The 21,656-nt window shown below is 43.3% G+C and overlaps 2 protein-coding genes and 1 pseudogene across 2 annotated transcripts in view; 1 reads left to right on the top strand and 2 right to left on the bottom strand.

Annotated features, from left to right (window-relative positions):
• The window catches only part of LOC141104742 (uncharacterized), a 352,606-nt gene that overhangs the window by 14,854 nt on the left and 316,096 nt on the right, over positions 1-21,656 (bottom strand). The window contains exons 7-8 of the mRNA XM_073594446.1: positions 947-1,159; positions 677-818 (exon numbers count right to left, since the gene is read on the bottom strand). Coding sequence (XP_073450547.1) covers positions 677-818; positions 947-1,159 — 355 coding nt within the window. The remainder of the gene's footprint in view (positions 1-676; positions 819-946; positions 1,160-21,656) is intronic.
• LOC141106930 (U2 spliceosomal RNA) lies at positions 4,330-4,420 on the top strand (annotated as a pseudogene).
• Positions 8,827-21,656, bottom strand: part of LOC141105445 (uncharacterized) — a 41,545-nt gene continuing 28,715 nt past the window's right edge. The window contains exons 13-16 of the mRNA XM_073595300.1: positions 15,649-15,772; positions 15,435-15,532; positions 11,884-12,096; positions 8,827-11,755 (exon numbers count right to left, since the gene is read on the bottom strand). Coding sequence (XP_073451401.1) covers positions 9,539-11,755; positions 11,884-12,096; positions 15,435-15,532; positions 15,649-15,772 — 2,652 coding nt within the window. The 3' untranslated portion in view covers positions 8,827-9,538. The remainder of the gene's footprint in view (positions 11,756-11,883; positions 12,097-15,434; positions 15,533-15,648; positions 15,773-21,656) is intronic.

The raw sequence follows: 21,656 nt of genomic DNA, 5'->3' as shown, positions 1-21,656 counted from the left end.
AACATGACGTTATATTGAGGAATGGAGATGGATCTTTCATATGGTGTACAGTATCTCCTCCTCATTTGTTAGGAATATGACATTATATTGAGGAATGGAGATGGACCTTTCTTATGGTGTACAGTATCTCCACTTCATTTGTTGGGAACATGACGTTATTATTGAGAAAAATAAGCTAACCAACCATGACACGCTGGGGTTCATTTACTTAAACTGGAAAGTGAAAAATCTGGAGCAGCTGTGCATAGTAGCTAATCAGCTTTTATCTTCAGCTTGTCCAGTTAAGCTTTGACAATAGAACCTGGAAGCTAACTGGTTTCTATGCCGAGCTGCACCAGATTTTGCACTCTCCATTTTTAGGAAATCAACCTCACTGGGTCACACTTGGAAAGGCCAAGAAAAAAAATCCCCTGTATTGTGCCAGACTATAATGAACTATATTAGACTTTGCTTCTGAGACTTTGGAAGAGTTAAGATGTGTATGGATCTTTTCATGTCAGCACATGGGTGCTAACTGGTGCTCAAGAAGTACGGCTTTTGATCTACCATTTATAACCTAGTCTCATTTTATCTGAGGCTGTGAAGGTTTCCTGATTTTCTATTGTTTTTTAAAATATGTTGTTGAAGCCTTAAACTTGTAGAAGTAAAATGTGAACAGTTTCTGCTTATTATTCACCTGAGCTGATATCTAGAGAAGATTCCTCATCTTTGATGGTATTCATAACCTCAACCTCCTTTATACATTGATGATCACCCGTCACATACGTCTCTTCTTCTTCCTTCTTCACCTCGGCTTTTATATCAATCTGTTCTTCACCCTAAAACCACAAAATGATAAAAAGGACTGTCTTCAAAATATAAGCACCAATACCAGGAAACCTCAGAGATGATTATCTCATACAATTTGGAATCATTTCTAAGTCGTAGATGCTCCACTTCCACCTACCTGATGATGGTGAGGGATGGTGTGACCTTCATGTGTGGAATCCCGAGAATACAGAGGATGGGGGCATCTTTCTGGTGGGTTTCTGTAGCTGGATGTCTCCAAAATGACGTCCTGGTACAGATCTTTGTGTACTTCCTCCATCACCCTATCCTCATCATCCTCCTCTTTTATCTCTTCTTTAACCTCAACTTTAGAATCTCTCAGGTTTCCACTCTGAATATATAATAAAAATGACATCAATTGTAACAATGCAGATAATGTACAGATCCTAATGATACTATCAGTGATTGTTCCTCATCTACCTGATGATGGTGAGGGATGATGTGATCTTCCTGTGTGGAATCCCGGGAATACAGAGGACGGGGACATCTCTCTGGTGGGTTCCCATTACTGGATCCATCTGTAGGAAACACACACACTGACTGAATACATTGTTTCTATGTGTTTATCAGATGATGGGGGATCTAGGTGGAGCCTCCGTACTGCTCTCTCCTTTACAATAAAGTCTCCTCTTACCCGGTGATGTGAGGGGCGGCTGATTGTCCATCATGACGTCCTTGTAGAGATCCTTGTGTCCTTCTGAAGATGATTCATGGGATGGGCAGCTGTTTTCAGATGTCTTCTTCACTACTTTTTTTATCCTGTGCACAATCTCTGGTCAGGTCTGTGTTTTTTTTTTTAAAGATAAGAGTGATGTCATGTGACCTCCCAGAATCCTCCTCACCTCTCCAATATGTGGTTATGTGATCTGGATAAATGGTTCTATATTTAGGATGTATCCGGTCTATAAACCAGAGGCTCTGGATGGGCAGTTGGATAAATGGTTCTATATTTATAATGTATCCGGTCTATAAACCAGAGGCTCTGGATGGACAGTTGGATAAATGGTTCTATATTTAGGATGTATCTGGTCTATAAACCAGAGGCTCTGGATGGACAGTTGGATAAATGGTTCTATATTTAGGATGTATCTGGTCTATAAACCAGAGGCTTTGGATGGACAGTTGGATAAATGGTTATATATTTAGGATGTATCTGGTCTATAAACCAGAGGCTCTGGATGGACAGTTGGATAAATGGTTCTATATTTATAATGTATCCGGTCTATAAACCAGAGGCTCTGGATGGACAGTTGGATAAATGGTTCTATATTTAGGATGTATCTGGTCTATAAACCAGAGGCTTTGGATGGACAGTTGGATAAATGGTTCTATATTTAGGATGTATCTGGTCTATAAATCAGAGGCTCTGGATGGACAGTTGGATAAATGGTTCTATATTTAGGATGTATCCGGTCTATAAACCAGAGGCTCTGGATGGACAGTTGGATAAATGGTTCTATATTTAGGATACATCTGGTCTATAAACCAGAGGCTCTGGATGGACAGTTGGATAAAAGGTTCTATATTACTATGGAGGAAGAGGACGGACATGACGGGGGGGTTACTGGGTGTAAGTAGAAAAGAATATCTTATTACCTCCTCTGGGTCATCCAGCAATGTCTCCTCTCCACCTCATTCTTCTCTCTCCAAGAACTTCCTACTTTATCTTATAGAACGCCTTGTCTTTTTTCTTACATCATTTCCTGTTCCTACTTTCCATCTCTTCCTGTCCTTACCTAAATCGCTTCCTGTTCTCTCTTACATCACTTCCTGTCTGAATGCGCCACTTGATCTAAGCGATAGCGACATCTTGTGGTGATTTCGATAACTGCATCCTGTATTATGCTTTAATATTTTGTCCTTTGCCCTGTAGCTCATTCTTCTGTTATATTTCATACATTATGACCACACACATTATACTTCAGTTAAAACCGAATCAATAATAAATATTTTACCTCTATTTTTTTACATCCTATGCAGGCTCCTGATGTGTTTTTCGGCTCTAAGGGATTTTTTTCTTTTGCACCCACATTTAAGAAATCTGCATTTGGGGCTAGAACTATTATTTAACTCCCCAGATTATTATATGTTTTCTGTAAGCAGAGGTCCTCTGAAATACAATGGTGGTAGTTGGAATTTTTTATCTTGCACGACAGTCTATATTTTCAGGATAAATTATAGTCAAATGGATTTTTGTGCTCTGACACAATATATTCTCTGTTTTTTTTATTTATTTTTTTTTACAAAAAAGTAGAAAGATATTAATTGTGCCAGGCCTTAAAACTGCACATATGTCAAAAACTGCAAATGATTACAGTTATCCCTCTGCTAACATAATTTTACCCCAATTTTTCCTTTCTGGTACCCCCCCCGACCCCCTCTCCTAGCACAAATCCTCACACCAAACTCCCCTTCCAGAACAAATCATTCTTCACACCAAATTACTGCTTTCACTGTAAATCCTACACTCCCAGCACAAAACGCTGTTTTTCTTGTTAATGTGCCCCCCCCAGTGCTATCCACCGCCATAAAACTCACTGACCTCACATACAGTGTGGCACAGTGCCAGGGGAAGTCCTTCCTTCCTGTCTCCTCCTAAGACACATCATAGCCAAGGAGAAGTGCCCTAGATGACATCACGTGCAACGAAATGCGGAGGACGGAGCGGTGTGCTGACGTCATCGCAAGTTTTCCGGAAGTGCGGGTGCTGTTTACCTGGCCAGCGGGGATCCGTTTGAAAGCGCTTTTTAATAGTACAAAATATGAGTATTATTTTAATTAACTCATTACCTACCTTTGGCTTGTGCCTTAACTAAGAAAAATATTGGCTCAAAGCAAAAAACTAACATCTGTATGACTGGAAAAAGAGTACTCAGCCGATAATAAGTAAATATTGTGAAAACATATGATAAATGTGACAAGCTTGATATTAGATTTAAAAATTGATCCCACTTCCCCTAAAAGGAATATATTCAATAGCAAATCAAATTCGTACATAAACCATAAGGGATAGCGGTGTATATAAAGGGTAATGTCTTAATTTGAAGAATAATATGAAAAAAAAGGGGGAGGGGAAAGTCCATATACAAAAAACACCCTGCAAGTGCTGTGGTAATGCAAAAAAAAAAAGGGTCCAATTAAAATGAAATCCCAGACGTGTGGGTCCACCACCGTAAATGAAGTGACTGGCCGCTTACCGGAACCCCATGACCCCCCGTTACAGAGGGTCTAAATGGGCATTGTAGTCATGCTGCTCGGATAACTCTGGAACTGGAATGATGACCGGATTGGAACCTCTCAAACTGTATTGGGGCTGTATAGCGAATGGATCTGTCTCCATGTGTTCATCTCTAGAGTCAATATTTTTCTCACTTGATTTCTGTGTGTTTGTGTCACATATAGGACTCTGCAGCTTAGATGGTTAACATTATTTAATTTTGATGCGCAGTTATTTATCTATTTTTCTTGTGCCTTAACTACACATCTGTTTGATCCCAACCAATCGCTTCTCTGCCTTTTGGCTAAGATCAAGTGTAGTATCTGTTCTTATCAGTGATGCAGTGGAGGCGCTGTGCTACTATCCTCACCTGACCAAGGTTGGGGTGGTGGCTATGCAAATCTGCTGGAGTGACGGGAACCTGGAAAGTTAGTAACGTAATTGGGGGACCGGGAGTGAGTTCTCCCAGAGAAAGCTAGAAGGGTCCATTACCTCCTGGTTTGAGTGGTCTACCTTATCTGGCCATGGGCTGGGAAGGCAGATGATCAGCGTTGTCTGTGCCCCCTGGGAGGGGTCGCCCTACAGGAGCTCTTAGTAACTTAGGTGTGGGACCCCACGGTGTGAAAAGAACTCACAGTCACCAAAGCTTTTTCTGCACTGCGCCTTTTAGGGCCTGGCCTTTTGGCTAAGTCCGGGGGCAATTTTTGCTTATCAGGCCTCAGGGCTTAGGCCAATGCTCAATTTGGGCATGGCCACTTTTTTATTTGTACTATTTTGTTTTCTCCCACGTTTGTCACCATTTACTTTTGTGTGTGTTTTTTTACTGGATGAAGGGTGTGAGTCCTCGGGCTTACCCTGAGATCTAGGGGGAGGATGTGTGGCCTTCTGGTTCCTTCGTCCCCTGCCTCTGGGGGGTCTCTCTTTGGGAGAGCTCCCCTGACTTAGTATTCGGGGATGGCTCCGGCTGTCCTAGAAGAACAGGGTTTGTCAGGCCTTCTGGCTAGGCAGAACATGTTTACCTATGTCCCTGTCAGAAGCCCTGCACCCTGGGGGTCAGGGTACGAGTTCTACCCCTTCGGGGGGGGGACAAAAGCACTCCCTTAAGTGCACTTTTTACATGCGCGTTTTTTGTACACTTATGTGTTTTTCTCGTTATAGGATTTTTGCAGCACTGCGGATCTTGAAAAATCAGTTTGATCTGTTTGATCCCAACCTGCAACCACTTGTTACCTAACTTTGACTTGTCCCTCAACTACACTTCTGCTTGATTCCAACCTGCAGCCACTCATTATTGACCTTTGGCTTGTTCCTCAACAACACTTTTGCTTGATCCCAATTTGCAGCCACTCATTACTGACCTTTGGCTTGTTCCTCAACTACGCTTCTGCTTGATCTCAACCTGCAACCACTCATTACCAACCTTTGGCTTGTTCCTCAACTACACTTCTGCTTTAACTCAACCTGCAACCACTCATTACTGACCTTTGGCTTGTTCCTCAACTACGTTTCTGCTTGATCCCAACCTGCAACCACTCGTTGCTGAACCTTGGCTTGTTCCTCGATTACACTTCTGCTTGATCCCATCCTGCAACCACTCATTACTGACCATTGGCTTATTCCTAGACTACACTTCTGCTTGATCCCAACCTGCAGCCACTCATTACTGACCTTTGGCTTCTTCCTCAACAACACTTCTCCTTGATCCCAACCTGCAACCACTCGTTTCCATACCTTTGACTTGTTCCTCAACTACACTTCTGCTTGATCCCAACCTGCAACCACTCATTACTGACCTTTGGCTTGTTCCTCAACTACGCTCCTGCTTGATCCCAACCTGCAACCATACATTACCTACCTTTGGCTTGTTCCTCAGCTATGCTTCTGCTTGATCCCAACCTGCGCCACTCATTACTGACCTTTGGCTTGTTCCTCAATTACGCTTCTGCTTGATCTCAACCTGTAACCACTCATTACCAACCTTTGGCTTGTTCCTCAACTACACTTCTGCTTTAACTCAACCTGCAACCACTCATTACGGACCTTTGGCTTGTTCCTCAACTACGTTTCTGCTTGATCCCAACCTGCAACCACTCGTTGCTGAACCTTGGCTTGTTCTTCGATTACACTTCTGCTTGATCCCATCCTGCAACCACTCATTACTGACCATTGGCTTATTCCTAGACTACACTTCTGCTTGTTCCCAAACTGCAACCACTCAATACTGACCTTTGGCTTGTTTACTGAGTACACTTCTGCTTGATCCCAACCTGCTTTATTTCCTCTCTTTACCTGATTTATCTGCTACTGGACCTCTGGTGAGTCAGGGGTTATCCGCCAGGGTGACCTGCTTGTATACTTATCCAGCTGGCCAGTGGAAGCCTTGCTACAGCTATAGCTACTGGTCTCTGAGCCTGACCCCTGACCATTGCAACTAGGCATGTGTGGTACCTACATTAAACCTCCTCCATCTTCTTCTTTCTGTAGTCCTCCACATTTACCGCCGTCATTGTGATGGGAAAATCATCCGTACATTTTGTTCAAATGTTTCTTTATAACCGTTGCATTTTAATTTTCTACCTATAATACTTCAGATACACGTGGCTCCACCCACTTAAAGCCTTCATACATGTACAGGTCTATGGGGGGGCAAGATCCATATATACTTTTTACTGCACATTACAGATAACAGACAGACCGCGTTCCAGTCATTGTTCCTGCACTTGGTTGCCTATATATTGTTCACCTTCCTTTCCACCTGTTGAGCTAGTGGTGTGCGGTGTCTCTCACCCCCTCATACTAGATCAGTACTGTTTTATATGAGAACTGTACTACTATAATTAAACCTTATAAACATATAAACTACACATAAGTTTGCGCAGCCTATTGCATTAGGGTGTGCACCCCACAGGTCAAACAAACATGCGTGTGCGTATATATTATACACACATACATACAGACACACACACTGTTTTAAATAAACGTAAACACATATTTTTAAATGTATTAAAACATTTTACATCTCATGGCAGAGACGGTCAGAAGGAGAAAGCGGGTGAGAGAAATACGGAGTGAAAGGGAGAGACATGGGGGTGACAGAGGGGGTAACAGAGAGGGGGGGTGAGAGAAAGAGAGAGAGACACGGGGGGGGGGGGGTGAAAGAGGGGATGAGGGAGAGAGAGAGGGGTGTGAGAGAAAGAGAAAGTGGGTGGGAGAAAGGGGGTGAGGGAGAGAGGGGTTGAGATAGAGGGTGACAGAGAGAGAGAGGAGGGTGACAGAGAGGGGATGAGAGAGAGAGAGGGAGGGTGAAAGAGAGGAGAGTAAGGGGGGTGAGAGAGAAGAGAGTGAGGAAGGGTGAGAGAAAAAAGGGTTGAGAGAGAGACATGGGGGTGTGAAAAAGAGAGAGGTTGAGGGAGAGGGAGGGGTGAGAGAGTGGGGGTGAAGGTGAGAGAGAGAGGAAGGATGAGAGAGAGGGTGAGAGAGAGGAGAGTAAGGGGGGTGAGAGAGAAGAGAGTGAGGAAGGGTGAGAGAGGAGGGGTGAGAGAGAAAAAAGGATTGCGAGAGAGGGAGACATGGGGATGAGAGAAAGAGAGAGGGGGTGAGAGAGAGAGAGAGAGAGAGAGAGAGAGAGAGGTTGAGAGATAGGGAAGGGTGAGAGAGAGGGGGGGATAAGAGAGTGGGTGAAGGTTAGAGAGAGGTAAAAGAGAGGAGGGTGAGAGGAGGTGAAGGTGAGAGAGAGAGGAAGGGTGAGAGAGGGAGGGTGAAAGAGAGGAGAGTAAGGGGGTGAGAGAGTGAGAGAGAAGAGAGTGAGGAAGGGTGAGAGAGGAGGGGTGAGAGAGAAAAAAGGATTGCGAGAGAGGGAGACATGGGGGTGAGAGAGAGAGAGAGATAGGGAGGGGTGAGAGAGAGAGAGGGGGATGAGAGAGCGGGTGAAGGTTAGAGAAAGAGAAGTAAAAGAGAGGAGGGTGAGAGAGAGAGGGGGTGAAGGTGAGAGAGAGAGGAAGGGTGAGAGGAGGGAGAGGGGGGAGGTTGAAAGAGAGGAGAGTAAGGGGGGGTGAGAGAGAAGAGAGTGAGGGAGGATGAGAGAGAGAGAAAGAAGGGTTGAGACGGTGAGAGAGAGGGAGACAAGGGGGGTGAGAGAGAGGGAGGGGTGAGGGAGAGCACAAGAGGGGTGAGAGAGGGTATAGGATAGAGAGAGGGGGTGAAAGAGGAGAGTAGGGGGGTGAAAGAGAAGAGAGTGAGGGAGGGTGAGAGAGAAAGAAGGGTTGAGAGGGAGAGAGAGAAGGGGTTGAGAGAGATGGAGACATGGGGAGAGTGAGAGAAAGAGAGAGGGGGAGATAAGAGGGAGGGGTGAGGGATGAGAGAGGGGGTGAGAGAGTGGGTGAAGGTGAGAGAGGGGGTGAGGGTGAGAGAGGGGGGTGAAAGAGATGAGAGTAAGGGAGGTGAGAGAGAAGGGGTTCAGAGAGAAGGAGACAGGGGAGGTAAGAGAAGAGGTGAGAGAGAGGGGGGAGAGAAAAAGAAAGAGGGGTGGAGGTGGGGGGGGGTGAGAGAGGCACTGGGCACTGCCGGCTGGATCGGCACAGTACATTGCTCCTGCCTCCAGCTCACAGGCACCCCGTTCACCTGGCGAGGGGGGTGAGGAGATGATGCAGCGGATCCAGTGCTGCTGGTAAAATATAATTGATTACTTGCGGTGTGTAGTGCATGGCAGGGCACAGACACAGTGGGTCCCCTTTCCATGTGGAACAAGAGAATCGGATAGGCTGCACACCCACACAAAAGTAGCAATCCAATCACTTTATTGAAAAATCATAAAAGCACTGGGTGGGTACAGGCAGGGGAAGAGGAAGGACGAGGTTGACGCGTTTCACACGATTTATGTGCTTTATCAAAAACCCCTTTCCACCGGCGTCATGTGCCCCACACACTTCTGTACACTGGATGATACACTGGCGCCCGGGGTGATTAGGCACACCCCCTGCGCACATCTATGAAATGACACCCCTAAATACACAAATCTTTTCACTTAGTTCTCAGTCTACTTTGATGTGATTGGGCCAACCCCTAACCCCCAGTTCCTTCCAGAAAATGGAAGGCTTATGGGGCTACAAGTGTTCACTTTGAGGCTTATATTATTGGAGTTTCTGGGTCAGAAGCCTATTACGAGGGGCTCCCGCTCTCCATGCTTTATTTTCAATCTACATCATGCAAAATTGAAAAAAAAAAAAAAAAAGAATGAGGATACGGCAACATTTGTGGTGGGGGGTGGACTACAGGAGGATCATCCCACCATTTTGTGTCTCCAAGAAACAGAAGAAGCCAACAGAAGACTCAGCCTGATAAGCTCCACCTATTAATAAAAACATGACTTTTCCCAGGATGTCCTCCATTATATAATAATTTTTGTCCTCCAGGTGTTCTATGGACTGAACAGTTCCACCCGATAAAAGCCATCATAGATTTGACGAAACGCGTCAGTGCGTCTTCTCATTAGACTTATGTGATCTGTACAACATTTATCACAGTCTGAAAGTTGTTCGGATTCTCTGAGCTGTGTCTTATCTTCAAGTGCGCAAGAAGGGAGTGTTTTTGAATGAAGCTTTTCCCGCACTCTGTACATAAATAGGGACGCTCACTCGAGTGACGTTTCTGATGATTAACAAGGGTTTTTTTCACGGTGAAACCTTTCCCGCACTCTGAACAGGAATAAGGACGATCGCCCGAATGGATTTTCTGGTGGGAAACGAGGCTTTCTTTGATAACGAAACATTTCCCGCACTCTGAACACGAATAAGGACGCTCACCCGAGTGAATTCTCTGGTGTCTAACAAGGGCCCCTTTTTTGGTGAAACACTTCCCGCACGCTGGACATGAAAAAGGGCGCTCGCCTGAGTGAATCCTCTGGTGATGAACGAGATTTTCTTTCGTGGTCAAACATTTCCCGCACTCTGAACATGAATAAGGACGCTCACCTGAGTGAACTCTCTGGTGATTAATAAGATTGTCTTTCGAGGTCAAACACTTTCCGCACTCTAAACACGAATAAGGATGCTCTCCTGAGTGTTTTGTCTGGTGTAGGAGAAGCTGTTTTTTCTGGAAAAAACATTTTCCACACTCCGAACATGAATAGGGGCGCTCGCCGGTGTGCTTTCTTTGGTGTTTATGAAGGTTTCCTTGGTCAGAAAAACATTTTCCGCACTCTAAACAGGAAAAGGGACGCTCACCTGTATGAATTCTCTGGTGTTTACGAAGGTTTCCTTGGTCAGAAAAGCATTTTCCACACTCTGAACAGGAATAGGGGCGCTCGCCCGTGTGACGTCTCTGGTGTGTAAGAAGGGTTCCTTTCTTAGAAAAACTTTTCCCGCAATCCGAACATGAATAGGGACGCTCGCCAGTGTGGCTTCTTTGGTGTTTCAGAAGGTATCCTTTGTCAGGAAAACATTTTCCGCACTCTGAACAGGAAAAGGGACGCTCACCCGTGTGAATTCTCTGGTGTGTAAGAAGGGATCCTTTACTGAAAAAACATTTCCCGCACTCTAAACAGGAAAAGCGCCGCTCGCCCGTATGAAACCTCTGGTGTGCAAGAAGGGTTCCTTTCCTAGGAAAACATTTCCCGCATTCCGGACACGAGTAGGGACGCTCCCCAGTGTGAGTTCTTTGGTGTTTAATAAGGCATCCTTTTTGACGAAAACATTTCCCGCACTCTGAACAGCAAAAGGGGCGCTCACCAGTGTGGGTTTTCTGATGCGAAACAAGGTTTTTTCTCCCAGGAAAACATTTTCCGCACTCCGAACAGCAAAAAGGACGCTCACCCGTGTGAACTCTCCGGTGTAGAACAAGGCTTTCTTTCTTAGAATAACTTTTTCCGCACTCTGAACATGAATGAGGGCGCTCGGCCTTGTGGGTTTTCAGGTGTCCTAGAAGTCCTCTTCTCTTAGCAAATGTTTTCCCACACAACATACATGACAATGAGCTCCCTCCTGTGTGAGCTCCCTCATGGCTTGAAGAAGGTTTCCGAGGATTGAATGGACCTGTTGATCTGTCAGCACTGTGAGAACTTAGATGGTCACCAGAAGTCATAGTATGGAATTTATCAGAAGATTCCTCAGGATTAGAAGGATCCATTGATCTTAGATGGACATCTGAAGTCATAGTATGGAATTTATCAGAAGTTTCCTCAGGATTAGAAGGATCTATTGATCTTAGATGAACATCTGAAGTCATAGTATGGAATTTATCAGAAGATTCCTCAGGATTAGAAGGATCTATTGATCTTAGATGGTCACCTGAAGTTATTGTATGGAATTTATCAGAAAAAGCCTGAGGAATAGAATGATCCATTGATCTTAGATAGTCATCTGAAGTCATAGTATGGGATTTATCAGAAGAAGCCTCAGGATTAAGATCCATTAATCTTAGATGGTCATCTGAAGTCATAGTATGGGATTTATTAAAAGAAGCCTCAGAATTAGAAGAATCTATTGATCTTAGATGGACATCTGAAGTCATGGTATGGGATTTATTAGAAGAAGCCTCAGGATTAGAAGGATCCATTGATGTTGCCAACTGGTAAAATGTAACATCTAAAGAAGATTCCTCCTCTTTAATTGTCACCCTAATGATATCACCCTTCATACACTGCTGATCACCCGTCACATACGTCTCTTCTTCTTCCTTCTTCACCTCAGCTTTTAAATCAATTAGTTCTTCACCCTAAAACCGCAAGCAGAGAACAAGGAACATCCTCAAAACATGAGCACTAATACCTGGAGACCTCAGAGATGATTATCTCATACAGTTTGGAATAATTTTTAGGTCATAGATGCTCCAACTCCACCTACCTGATGATGGTGAGGGATGGTGTGACCTTCCTGTGTGGAATCCAGGGAATACAGAGGACGGGGACATCTCTCTGGTGGGTTTCTGTAGCTGGATGTCTCCACCATGGTGTCCTGGTACACATCTTTGTTATTATCCTCCATCACCCCATCCTCATCATCCTCCTCTTTTATCTCTTCTTTAACCTCAACTTTAGAATCTCTCAGGTCTCCACTCTGAATATATAATAAAAATGACATCAATTGTAACAATGCAGATAATGTACAGATCCTAATGATACTATCAGTGATTGTTCCTCATCTACCTGGACTACGTAACAATAAAATAAATAAAACATTTTTACCATTAGGTCACTACAATCATCTTTATGTCTGATTTATAATTGCCACGCAAAATCACCTTTATATAATACCACATTGTTTTATCAATAAATGTAACTGTATAAAGAGAATAATATTGGGACTGCAGTACCTAACCGAAATCAGATGAAATATTTTTCATCCATTAGATATAGTAACCACTGTCCCGGAACATAAGCAATTATGACTAAAATGGCAGACAATAAGGTCCGCCTCCAATCAGACCTTCCCCTCGGATTCTTCTGCAGCAGAATGCGAGGATCGAATCTGTGCTACTGGTTAGGCTGATACAGCTTCACTTAATTACTTGATTCCTAGGTGGAGAAGATACATTTGAATAATGCCAAAGATCTATCACACAAGACAATGAAATACACATTTGGTTCAATTCAGGAAGTAAGAGAAAGAATTTTCAGGGTAGTTCTTCAATCTTCTAATTACGCTTCACCAACAAGGATATTTGTGGTGGATTATAGAACCACACGTGGGAATTCGCAAAGGCCGCCTATGTGATGACCTGTAGAGAAGAACCACACATGGGAATTCGCAAAGGCCGCCTATGTGATGACCTGTAGAGAAGAACCACACATGGGAATTCGCAAAGGCCGCCTATGTGATGACCTGTAGAGAAGAACCACACATGGGAATTCGCAAAGGCCGCCTATGTGATGACCTGTAGAGAAGAACCACACATGGGAATTCGCAAAGGCCGCCTATGTGATGACCTGTAGAGAAGAACCACACATGGGAATTCGCAAAGGCCGCCTATGTGATGACCTGTAGAGAAGAACCACACACGGGAATTCGCAAAGGCCGCCTATGTGGAGACCTGTTGAGAATGTTCAGAGGGCTTGGGAGAGGTTGATCGACAGAACCTTAGATCGAGAATCTGTGTGTGTCTCTGGTTTGAGTGAGAGAGCGTCTTTCAATTGAGAGAGCGTATTCCATCAGGTTGAGAGAGTCTTTTGAGGAACAATTCAGTTTCTAATCCCAAAAGTACCAATAATAATTTTTCAGAAGTATATATATATAAGGATTGACCAAGTCAAAAAATTGGTGGACTTCTTGAAAATATATATTTTTTTTTTTTGGATGGAGGGGAGAGCGAACACTTGTCAGTTTTTATTGCTGTCTGTGCCCCCCCCCCCCGTTAAGAAGATTCACCCTCTCTATTTGTACCGTTTACTGCTGTCATTGAAAGTGAAAGTAAAGCCCAAATTTTGGGTTGTCCCCAGAAAAGTAATAGAGGGGAGATCTTCTAATAAAAGAGCATTAGTTCTGGTGACCTGGGGGGTGGGCTCCAAGGAATTTCTTTAATTTGCAGGGGATTTCCTCTCACTTCCTGTTTGGCAATGAGACAGGAAGTGAAGGGAAATCTCTGCAGCGGGACAAACATGGTGAAAAAAAAAAATCTGACAGGGGTCATAACCCTCTCTTACTCTAACCAAAACTAAAAAAAAAGTTTTGCCTATAGGTCTACTTTAAAGTATTGTGATAATCTATATACATGGTACAATAGTGTTATCATTGAATCCTTTAGATAGTATGATGTCCTTTGTATACCTAACTTGAAAAGTGTTGCATAGTTTTTTTTTCCCTCAAATCTAATATTACACAAAGAGAAATTCTCCTCGTCTTGGGCCTCTGTACGTAATTTAGCAGCTAGCATTCCAGGTTGTACGTCCTAGCTCCACCCTACGCATTTCGTCATAAATGACGTCACCAGAGTATAGAAAGATAGGTATAGCCTCCACACAGTAATAATAATAAAGAATATATAGAAATTTGTACCATCATCCAGAAACTTAGAAATATATGAAAAGGGAGCTTGGTCCTCAACCAAGCTACCTTGGAGGACAGGGGCAATTGGACTATTGCGGTACAAGTGAAACCAGTGTAGATATAAACAAATGTATAGAAAAATGACTAAAAGTTTATTAATACATATTTAGTAATACATGGCAAATAACCAAAAAACAGATTAAAAGCATGGTAACAATCCATGTGTATCACCAAAATAATGATCCCCAAATGGGGGAAGATCACAGTGGGATAGCATCTCCACTAGTTTCGCGGTCTAATGCCGCTTCGTCAGAATATCTGTAATTTGATTGACAAATGATCAATAACAATACAATTGACTGTTATTGATCATTTGTTAATCAAATTACAGATATTCTCCTGACGAAGCGGCATTAGACCACAAAACTAGTTGAGATGCTATCCGTGATCAACTATCCCACTGTGATCTTCCCCGTTTGGGAATCGTTATTTTGGTGATACACATGGATTGTTACCATGCTTTTAATCTGTTTTGGTTATTTGCCATATATTACTAAATATGTATTAGTAAACTTATAAACAAATGCATAGAAAAATGTATAAAAGTTTATTAATTAAGTACAGCAGGTTGATTTACTTGTGTTTCATACTAGATGAATTTCTCTAATACCACTCATTGATAAGCACTTTATTTATAGTGCTGCACTTTTTTTTTATATATGAATTCTAATATTGTCCTTAAGTTTTTTTTTTTTTTTTTAGAAACCAACCCTTCAAGGACCTTTCGTTTTGATACTCGTCAACACCTGTGATTTTGAGTTCATGTGGTATTGTGATAATCTATATACAAAGGTACAATAGTTCTGGTCATCATTGAGTCCTTTAGATAGTAAGATGTTCTACCCTGTTTCCCCGAAAATAAGACCTAGCGTGATTGTCGGTGATGGCTGCATTATAAGCCCTACCCCCCAAATAAGCCCTAGTTAAAGTCCTTGTAGGTCTTATTTTCAGGGTAGGGCTTATTTTTGGGGAAACAGGGTAGGGCTTATTTGGGGGGGTAGGGCTTGTATTGCAGCAATCACTGACAATCACGCTAGGTCTTATTTTTGGGGAAACAGGGTATATATACCTAACTTGAAAAGTAGTGCAACACTTTATAGTTATTTTTTTTCACAATTCTAATATTGTCCATGTGTTTTTTTTTTTTGGAAATTGTTTATAGTTGAAATGGTGAAATAAAGTCAGTTCACCTTGAACTGAACTCTCTCTGGACTTTTTATCTTCTGCAGAGAACGTCACAGATAGTTTTGAGACTTGTGAAGACCCACGATCTCAACTTTATGTGAGGTTAAGCTGTGTATTTCCTTGATATTCATCTTCATTTCATATGTCATAGAAAAACCCCAACATACCTGATGATGGTGGGGGATGGTGTGACCTTCCTGTGTGGAATCCCGGGAATACAGAGGACGGGGACATCTCTCTGGTGGGTTCCCATTACTGGATCCATCTGTAGGAAACACACACACTGACTGAATATATTGTTTCTATGTGTTTATCAGATGATGGGGGATCTAGGTGGACCCTCCGTACTGCTCTCTCCTTTACAATAAAGTCTCCTCTTACCCGGTGATGTGAGGGGCGGCTGATTGTCCATCATGACGTCCTTGTAGAGATCATTGAGTCCTTCTAAAGATGGATCGTGGGGCTGGCAGCTGTTGTTCAAATGTTCAGATGTCCTTTTCACTACTTAATTTATCCTGTGCACAATTAAAATATCACTAAGTACATTCCCAGAACCCTCCTCACCTCTCCGGTCAGGTCTGTGTTTTATTAATAGAGATAAGAGTGATGTCATGTGACCTCCTAGAATCCTCCTCACCTCTCCGGTCAGGTCTGTGTTTTATTAATCGAGATAAGAGTGATGTCATGTGACCTCCCAGAATCCTCCTCACCTCTCCAGTCAGGTCTGTGTTTTATTAATAGAGATAAGAGTGATGTCATGTGACCTCCCAGAATCCTCCTCACCTCTCCGGTCAGGTCTGTGTTTTATTAATAGAGATAAGAGTGATGTCATGTGACCTCCCGGAATCCTCCTCACCTCTCCGGTCAGGTCTGTGTTTTATTAATCGAGATAAGAGTGATGTCATGTGACCTCCCAGAATCCTCCTCACCTCTCCGGTCAGGTCTGTGTTTTATTAATAGAGAGAAGAGTGATGTCATGTGACCTCCCAGAATCCTCCTCACCTCTCCGGTCAGGTCTGTGTTTTATTAATAGAGAGAAGAGTGATGTCATGTGACCTCCCAGAATCCTCCTCACCTCTCCGGTCAGGTCTGTGTTTTATTAATAGAGAGAAGAGTGATTTAATGTGGCACTCGCCAAATTCTCCTGACCTACCTGGCCAGGTTTAATATCCTCCAGCTGTGTCTATCTGCCCCGTATGGGCACTGTATGGCCATTAAGTATGCTGTAAGCAGACATGTATTTGCATTTTGAGTAGAGTCAGGACTGGCCAGAGAGGGATTACTTTGATGCAGTTGCTCAGCTTGAACACGTATTGCAAGAATTCAAAAATTCCCAAAATAGAAACATGTAAGAGTGTATAGCAGTGTGCAGAGCATTCATCTAGAACTTCCGTAATATCCTTTCATTCACTGATGGTGGTCCTTACCTATGTGGTCATGTGATTTGGATAGATGGCTCTATATTTAGGATACATCTGGTCTATAAACCAGAGGCTCTGGATGGACAGTTGGATAAATGGTTCTATATTTAGGATGTATCTGGTCTATAAACCAGAGGCTCTGGATGGACAGTTGGATAAATGGTTCTATATTTAGGATGTATCTGGACACATATTATAAAATAACTCCAATATACAGGATGTGATATGTCTGTAGTAGTGGATGTTGAAGATAAAAGACATCACAGTGACTATGGAGGAAGAGGACGGACATGACGGGGGGGTTACTGGGTGTAAATATAAAATAATATCATATTACCTCCTCTGTGTAATCCAGCGATGTCTACTATTTATCTTGTTCGTCTCTCTCATAGAATTTCCTGTCCTAACCTTTCGAAAGCCTTTTCTTTCATCATTTCCTGTTCCTACTTTACTTTACATCACTTCCTGTCTGAGCGGTCCACTCAATCTAAGTGATGTCCCCATCTTGTGGGGATTTTATTATCTGCATCCTACGTAGTTTTTTTATATTTTGCCCTGTAGCTCATTCATCGGGTTATATTTCATACATTATGGAGCACGTTATACTTCAGTTAAAACTGGTTCAATAACAAAATATTTTAACTCTTTGCAGGCTCCTGGTGTTTTATTGCTGAAGACAATGTTTTGTTATTTTGTTCACAAATTTTAAAAATTACAGTTTGGTCTGGAAATATATTTTATTTCCCCAGATTATTATATGTTAATATAATGAAAAGCAATAATTTGATCTTTTGGAATACTTTGATCCACAACACCATGGACTTTTGCAATAGTGTACAGTATCTCCTCCTCATTTGTTGGGAACATGACGTTATATTGAGGAATGGAGATGGACCTTTCATATGGTGTACAGTATCTCCTCCTCATTTGTTGGGAACATGACATTATATTGAGGAATGGAGATGGACCTTTCATATGGTGTACAGTATCTCTTCATTTGTTGGGAACATGACGTTATATTGAGGAATGGAGATGGACCTTTCATATGGTGTACAGTATCTCCTCCTCATTTGTTGGGAACATGACGTTATATTGAGGAATGGAGAGGACCTTTCATATGGTGTACAGTATCTCCTCCTCATTTGTTGGGAACATGAAGGTCACCTTTCTAATCAGAAGCTGAGTAAGACAGAGGGGTGAAGGTAAGGACAGAGGAAGATACAGTGCTTGGGAATGTCTGGACTTTATCCCAATACACCAGAGCACAGGTCTTTTTCTGGCACTATTCCTAACAGGAACTTTGTTGCTCACTTTGGAAATGTTGGGTTGCTGGATACACCACAGGATACCGATCAATCCCAGCTACACTAACTTGAGTGCTTTCTATAAGGGTAAGAGCCAAGCCTGGAGTGGAACCCTAAATGGTTCCATGTGCCATTGGGAACCGCCCTGTCAGATAATGCTTACGAGACGTTTAGCTTGCAGAAATGCACATGTGCACGAAATTATTAGCAGAATAGTGTCCAGGCGCACACATGTGCACAGAAATGCGCACCGGTGCTCACATAGTGTATGTTGGAACCAGATGGGCTATTTGCAAATGCTTAAGTGCTGACTGGTCTTTCAACTGTTCCCTGGATCTTGCGTTCTTCCTGTGTGTTTCCCTCGTTGCTGACCCATCTTGCCCCTGACCTGATCTTGGATCCTACGTCTGATTTGTTGCTTTATTCCTGACCCCGGCTCTTTTCCTGACTTCAGCTTTGAAAATGATTCTGTACCCCGCTGGCCACCTATTGATGACCCTGGCTATTCCTGTGACCACGCTTCAACCTCCGATCCTGGCTGTCCTTACTGCTCGAGTGCTCGCCTGGCTGTCCACTGCACCTGCTCTGCACTTCGCTGAGGGTTCCGACAAGCCATGCGCCCTGAACCTGTAGCACAAGTGGAGCGCCCCTTTAGTCTCGGCTGGTTCCTTGAGCACAGGAACGCCAACTTTATCATATCAGTCTCCTATCAGGTACGTGACACACTCCCTGTCATGCTCAAGAGGGTTAAAAATGTATACATGCTATGTAACACCACCATGTTGTGAGTTATGTAAAAATACATATATCTCTATATTTAGGATGTATCTGGTCTATAAACCAGAGGCTCTGGATGGGCAGTTGGATAAATGGTTCTATATTTAGGATGTATCCGGTCTATAAACCAGAGGCTCTGGATGGACAGTTGGATAAATGGCTCTATATTTAGGATGTATCCGGTCTATAAACCAGAGGCTCTGGATGGACAGTTGGATAAATGGCTCTATATTTAGAGTTAATCTAAGTACATATTACAATATAAAACTCTAAATATACAGTATATGCTGACGGAGGGTTACTGGGTGTAAATATAAAATAATATCTTATTACCTCCTCTGCTGCCACTTTTAGCAATGTCTCCTCTTTTCTTCCTCCAGACTCACCTCTCACCCGTAACTTCCTCTTTCATCACTTCCTGTTGTTGCGTTCCACTGGCAGTACGTGAGGTCACCCCCCCTTGTGTTGAATATAAACACTGCAGTCTACCTTACGTTCCATCATTTTGTCCTCTGCCTCGCATTCCTTTCTTCTATTAGGCTTCATGCACACAAGACGCCGGTGCAAACTCTGCTGAACACGTTTTTAAAAGCTGAAACCGGCGTTTAGAAACGCCCGTTTTGCCACGTTTGCATGCTGCGTTTAGCTGCGTTTTACCGTGTTTGCGTCTAGAAGCATCTGCAGAGCAGGGAATGACATTTTGCGACCCAACTTTTGTGCCCCGTATCTCGGGCCACTTGGTGCTAGGAACCCCAAATTTGGTGTGCTAACACAGCGGAACTAGCACTACAACATATCCAAAGCTGGCCCCGAGATATGGGGCCCCAAAGTCGGGTCACAAAATGTCATTCTCTGCTGCAGAAAAATGCTTGACATTTTGCGACCTAACTTTGGGGCCCCATATTTAAAGGCCACTTGGTGCTAGAAACCCCAAATTTAGTGTGCTAACACAGTGGAACCAACACTACAACATATCCAAATTTGGGGTTGCTAGCACTAAGCGGCCCCGAGATACGGGGCCCCAAATTCAGGTCGCAAAATGGCAAGCACTTTTCTGCAGCAGAGAATGACATTTTGTGACCCGAATTTGGGGCCCCATATCTTGGGGCTACTTGGTGCTAGGAACCCCAGCTTTGGATATGTTGTAGTGCTAGTTCCACTGTGTTTGCACCCCTAATTTGGGGTTCCTAGCACCAAGTGGCCCCGAGATATTGGGCCCCAAATTCAGGTCAGAAAATGTCACTCTCTGCTGCAGAAGTGCTTGACATTTTGCGACACGACTTTGGGGCCCCGTATCTTGGGGCCACTTGGTGCTAGGAACCCCAAATTTGGATATGCTGTAGTGCTAGTTCCACTGTGTTAGCACACCAAATTTGGGGGTCCGAGATGCGGGGCCCCCAAGTTGGGTCGCAAAACGTCATTCTCTGCTCTGCAGACGCTTCTAGACGCAAACACGGCTAAACGCGGCATGCAAACGCGGCAAAATGGGCGTTTCTGTTTTTAAAAACATGTGTTCAGCAGAGTTTGCACCGGCCTCTCATGTGCATGAAGCCTTAGGGTACATCGATGATTACACACACACACAGATTATACCTCACATCAAATACAAACAATAAAAAACATAAAACAAAACAATTTGACAAAGTTTTATTAATTTAAAAAGCTGAAACTACAGAATGCAGAACAAACTGAACATTGAAATAGAAACATATGAGGCTAAATTCACAAAGTTTTAATACATGTAGAAGGATCGTTACTTTAGTCACGTGACTGGAATCTTCAAATCTTACTGCACTTTTTTTGTTTGTATTTTTTATTTTTTTTTTACATTATTGATAACACAGTAATAATTAAAGACCTGACAAGGGAACCGCTTTAGAGAACAGAGCCAACCGGGCATGCCGGTACCGACACTAATCCCCCCCACCATCTTTCTTTTTCTGCAATCCTCTACGAATACTCCCGTCGTTGTGATGGAAAAAAAATCAAGTGACGCACGTCCGTACTTTTTTTATTGAACTTTGCAGGTTAATTTTCTACTTACAGTGGAACCTTGGATTACGAGCATAATCCATTCCAGGAGAATGCTTGTAATCCAAAGCACTCGCATATCAAAGCGAGTTTCCCCATAGAAGTCAATGGAAACAAAGTTAATTTGTTCTGCATTGACTTCTATTGCATGCAATACCGCATGTGGCCAGAGGTGGGGGGGTGCCGGAGAGCCTCGGAATTACCCGGGGACAGCTCGGCTGAACTTGGAAACCCTCGGAAAGGCTCGGAAACACTCGGTAACGGAGTATTTCGGTATATTTCTGAGTGATTTTGAGTATTTCTGAACGATCCGGTCCCCGGCCAGCTCTATGGTATACCACCACCACCTTCAGGTTTGTTCTTCAGCTCCTTGATCGCACGGGAGAGACCAGAGAAACACCTGGAGGGTGGTGGGTAAGATGGCTTTTACAATGTAGGGAATCGCCGGCTGAAAAAACCAAAGTTATCTGGAGGATGCCTGCAGCTGCACCCATCATCCCGATATCTCCACTCAAAGTCCAGGACGTCATATGACGTCCACCTGGGCGAAGTGGTTAATTACATGCAACTCCACCCACCTTGATACTATAATCCTTAAAAACTATACCAAAAAAAAAAAAAACTCAAAATGTTTTCACTTAGCCCCCAATTTACGATTATACCGCTTAGGCCATTCTGGCTCTCCACCTCCCTTGGAAAATCTGAGGCTCACGGGGCTTTAGTTGTTCTCTGGTAGGCCTATAATATGGAGTCACTGGTTTTATGCGCGCCGGCGTAGCCGATTACGAGGACCTACCACTGTGTTTTTATTTTATCGTATGTGAAATTGGAAAAAAAAAAAGAAGAATGGAGATAC

The sequence above is a fragment of the Aquarana catesbeiana genome, linkage group LG08 (genome assembly GCF_042186555.1).
Source record: "Aquarana catesbeiana isolate 2022-GZ linkage group LG08, ASM4218655v1, whole genome shotgun sequence".
Classification (NCBI taxonomy): domain Eukaryota; kingdom Metazoa; phylum Chordata; class Amphibia; order Anura; family Ranidae; genus Aquarana; species Aquarana catesbeiana.
This window is presented reverse-complemented; position numbering and strand designations above follow the sequence as displayed.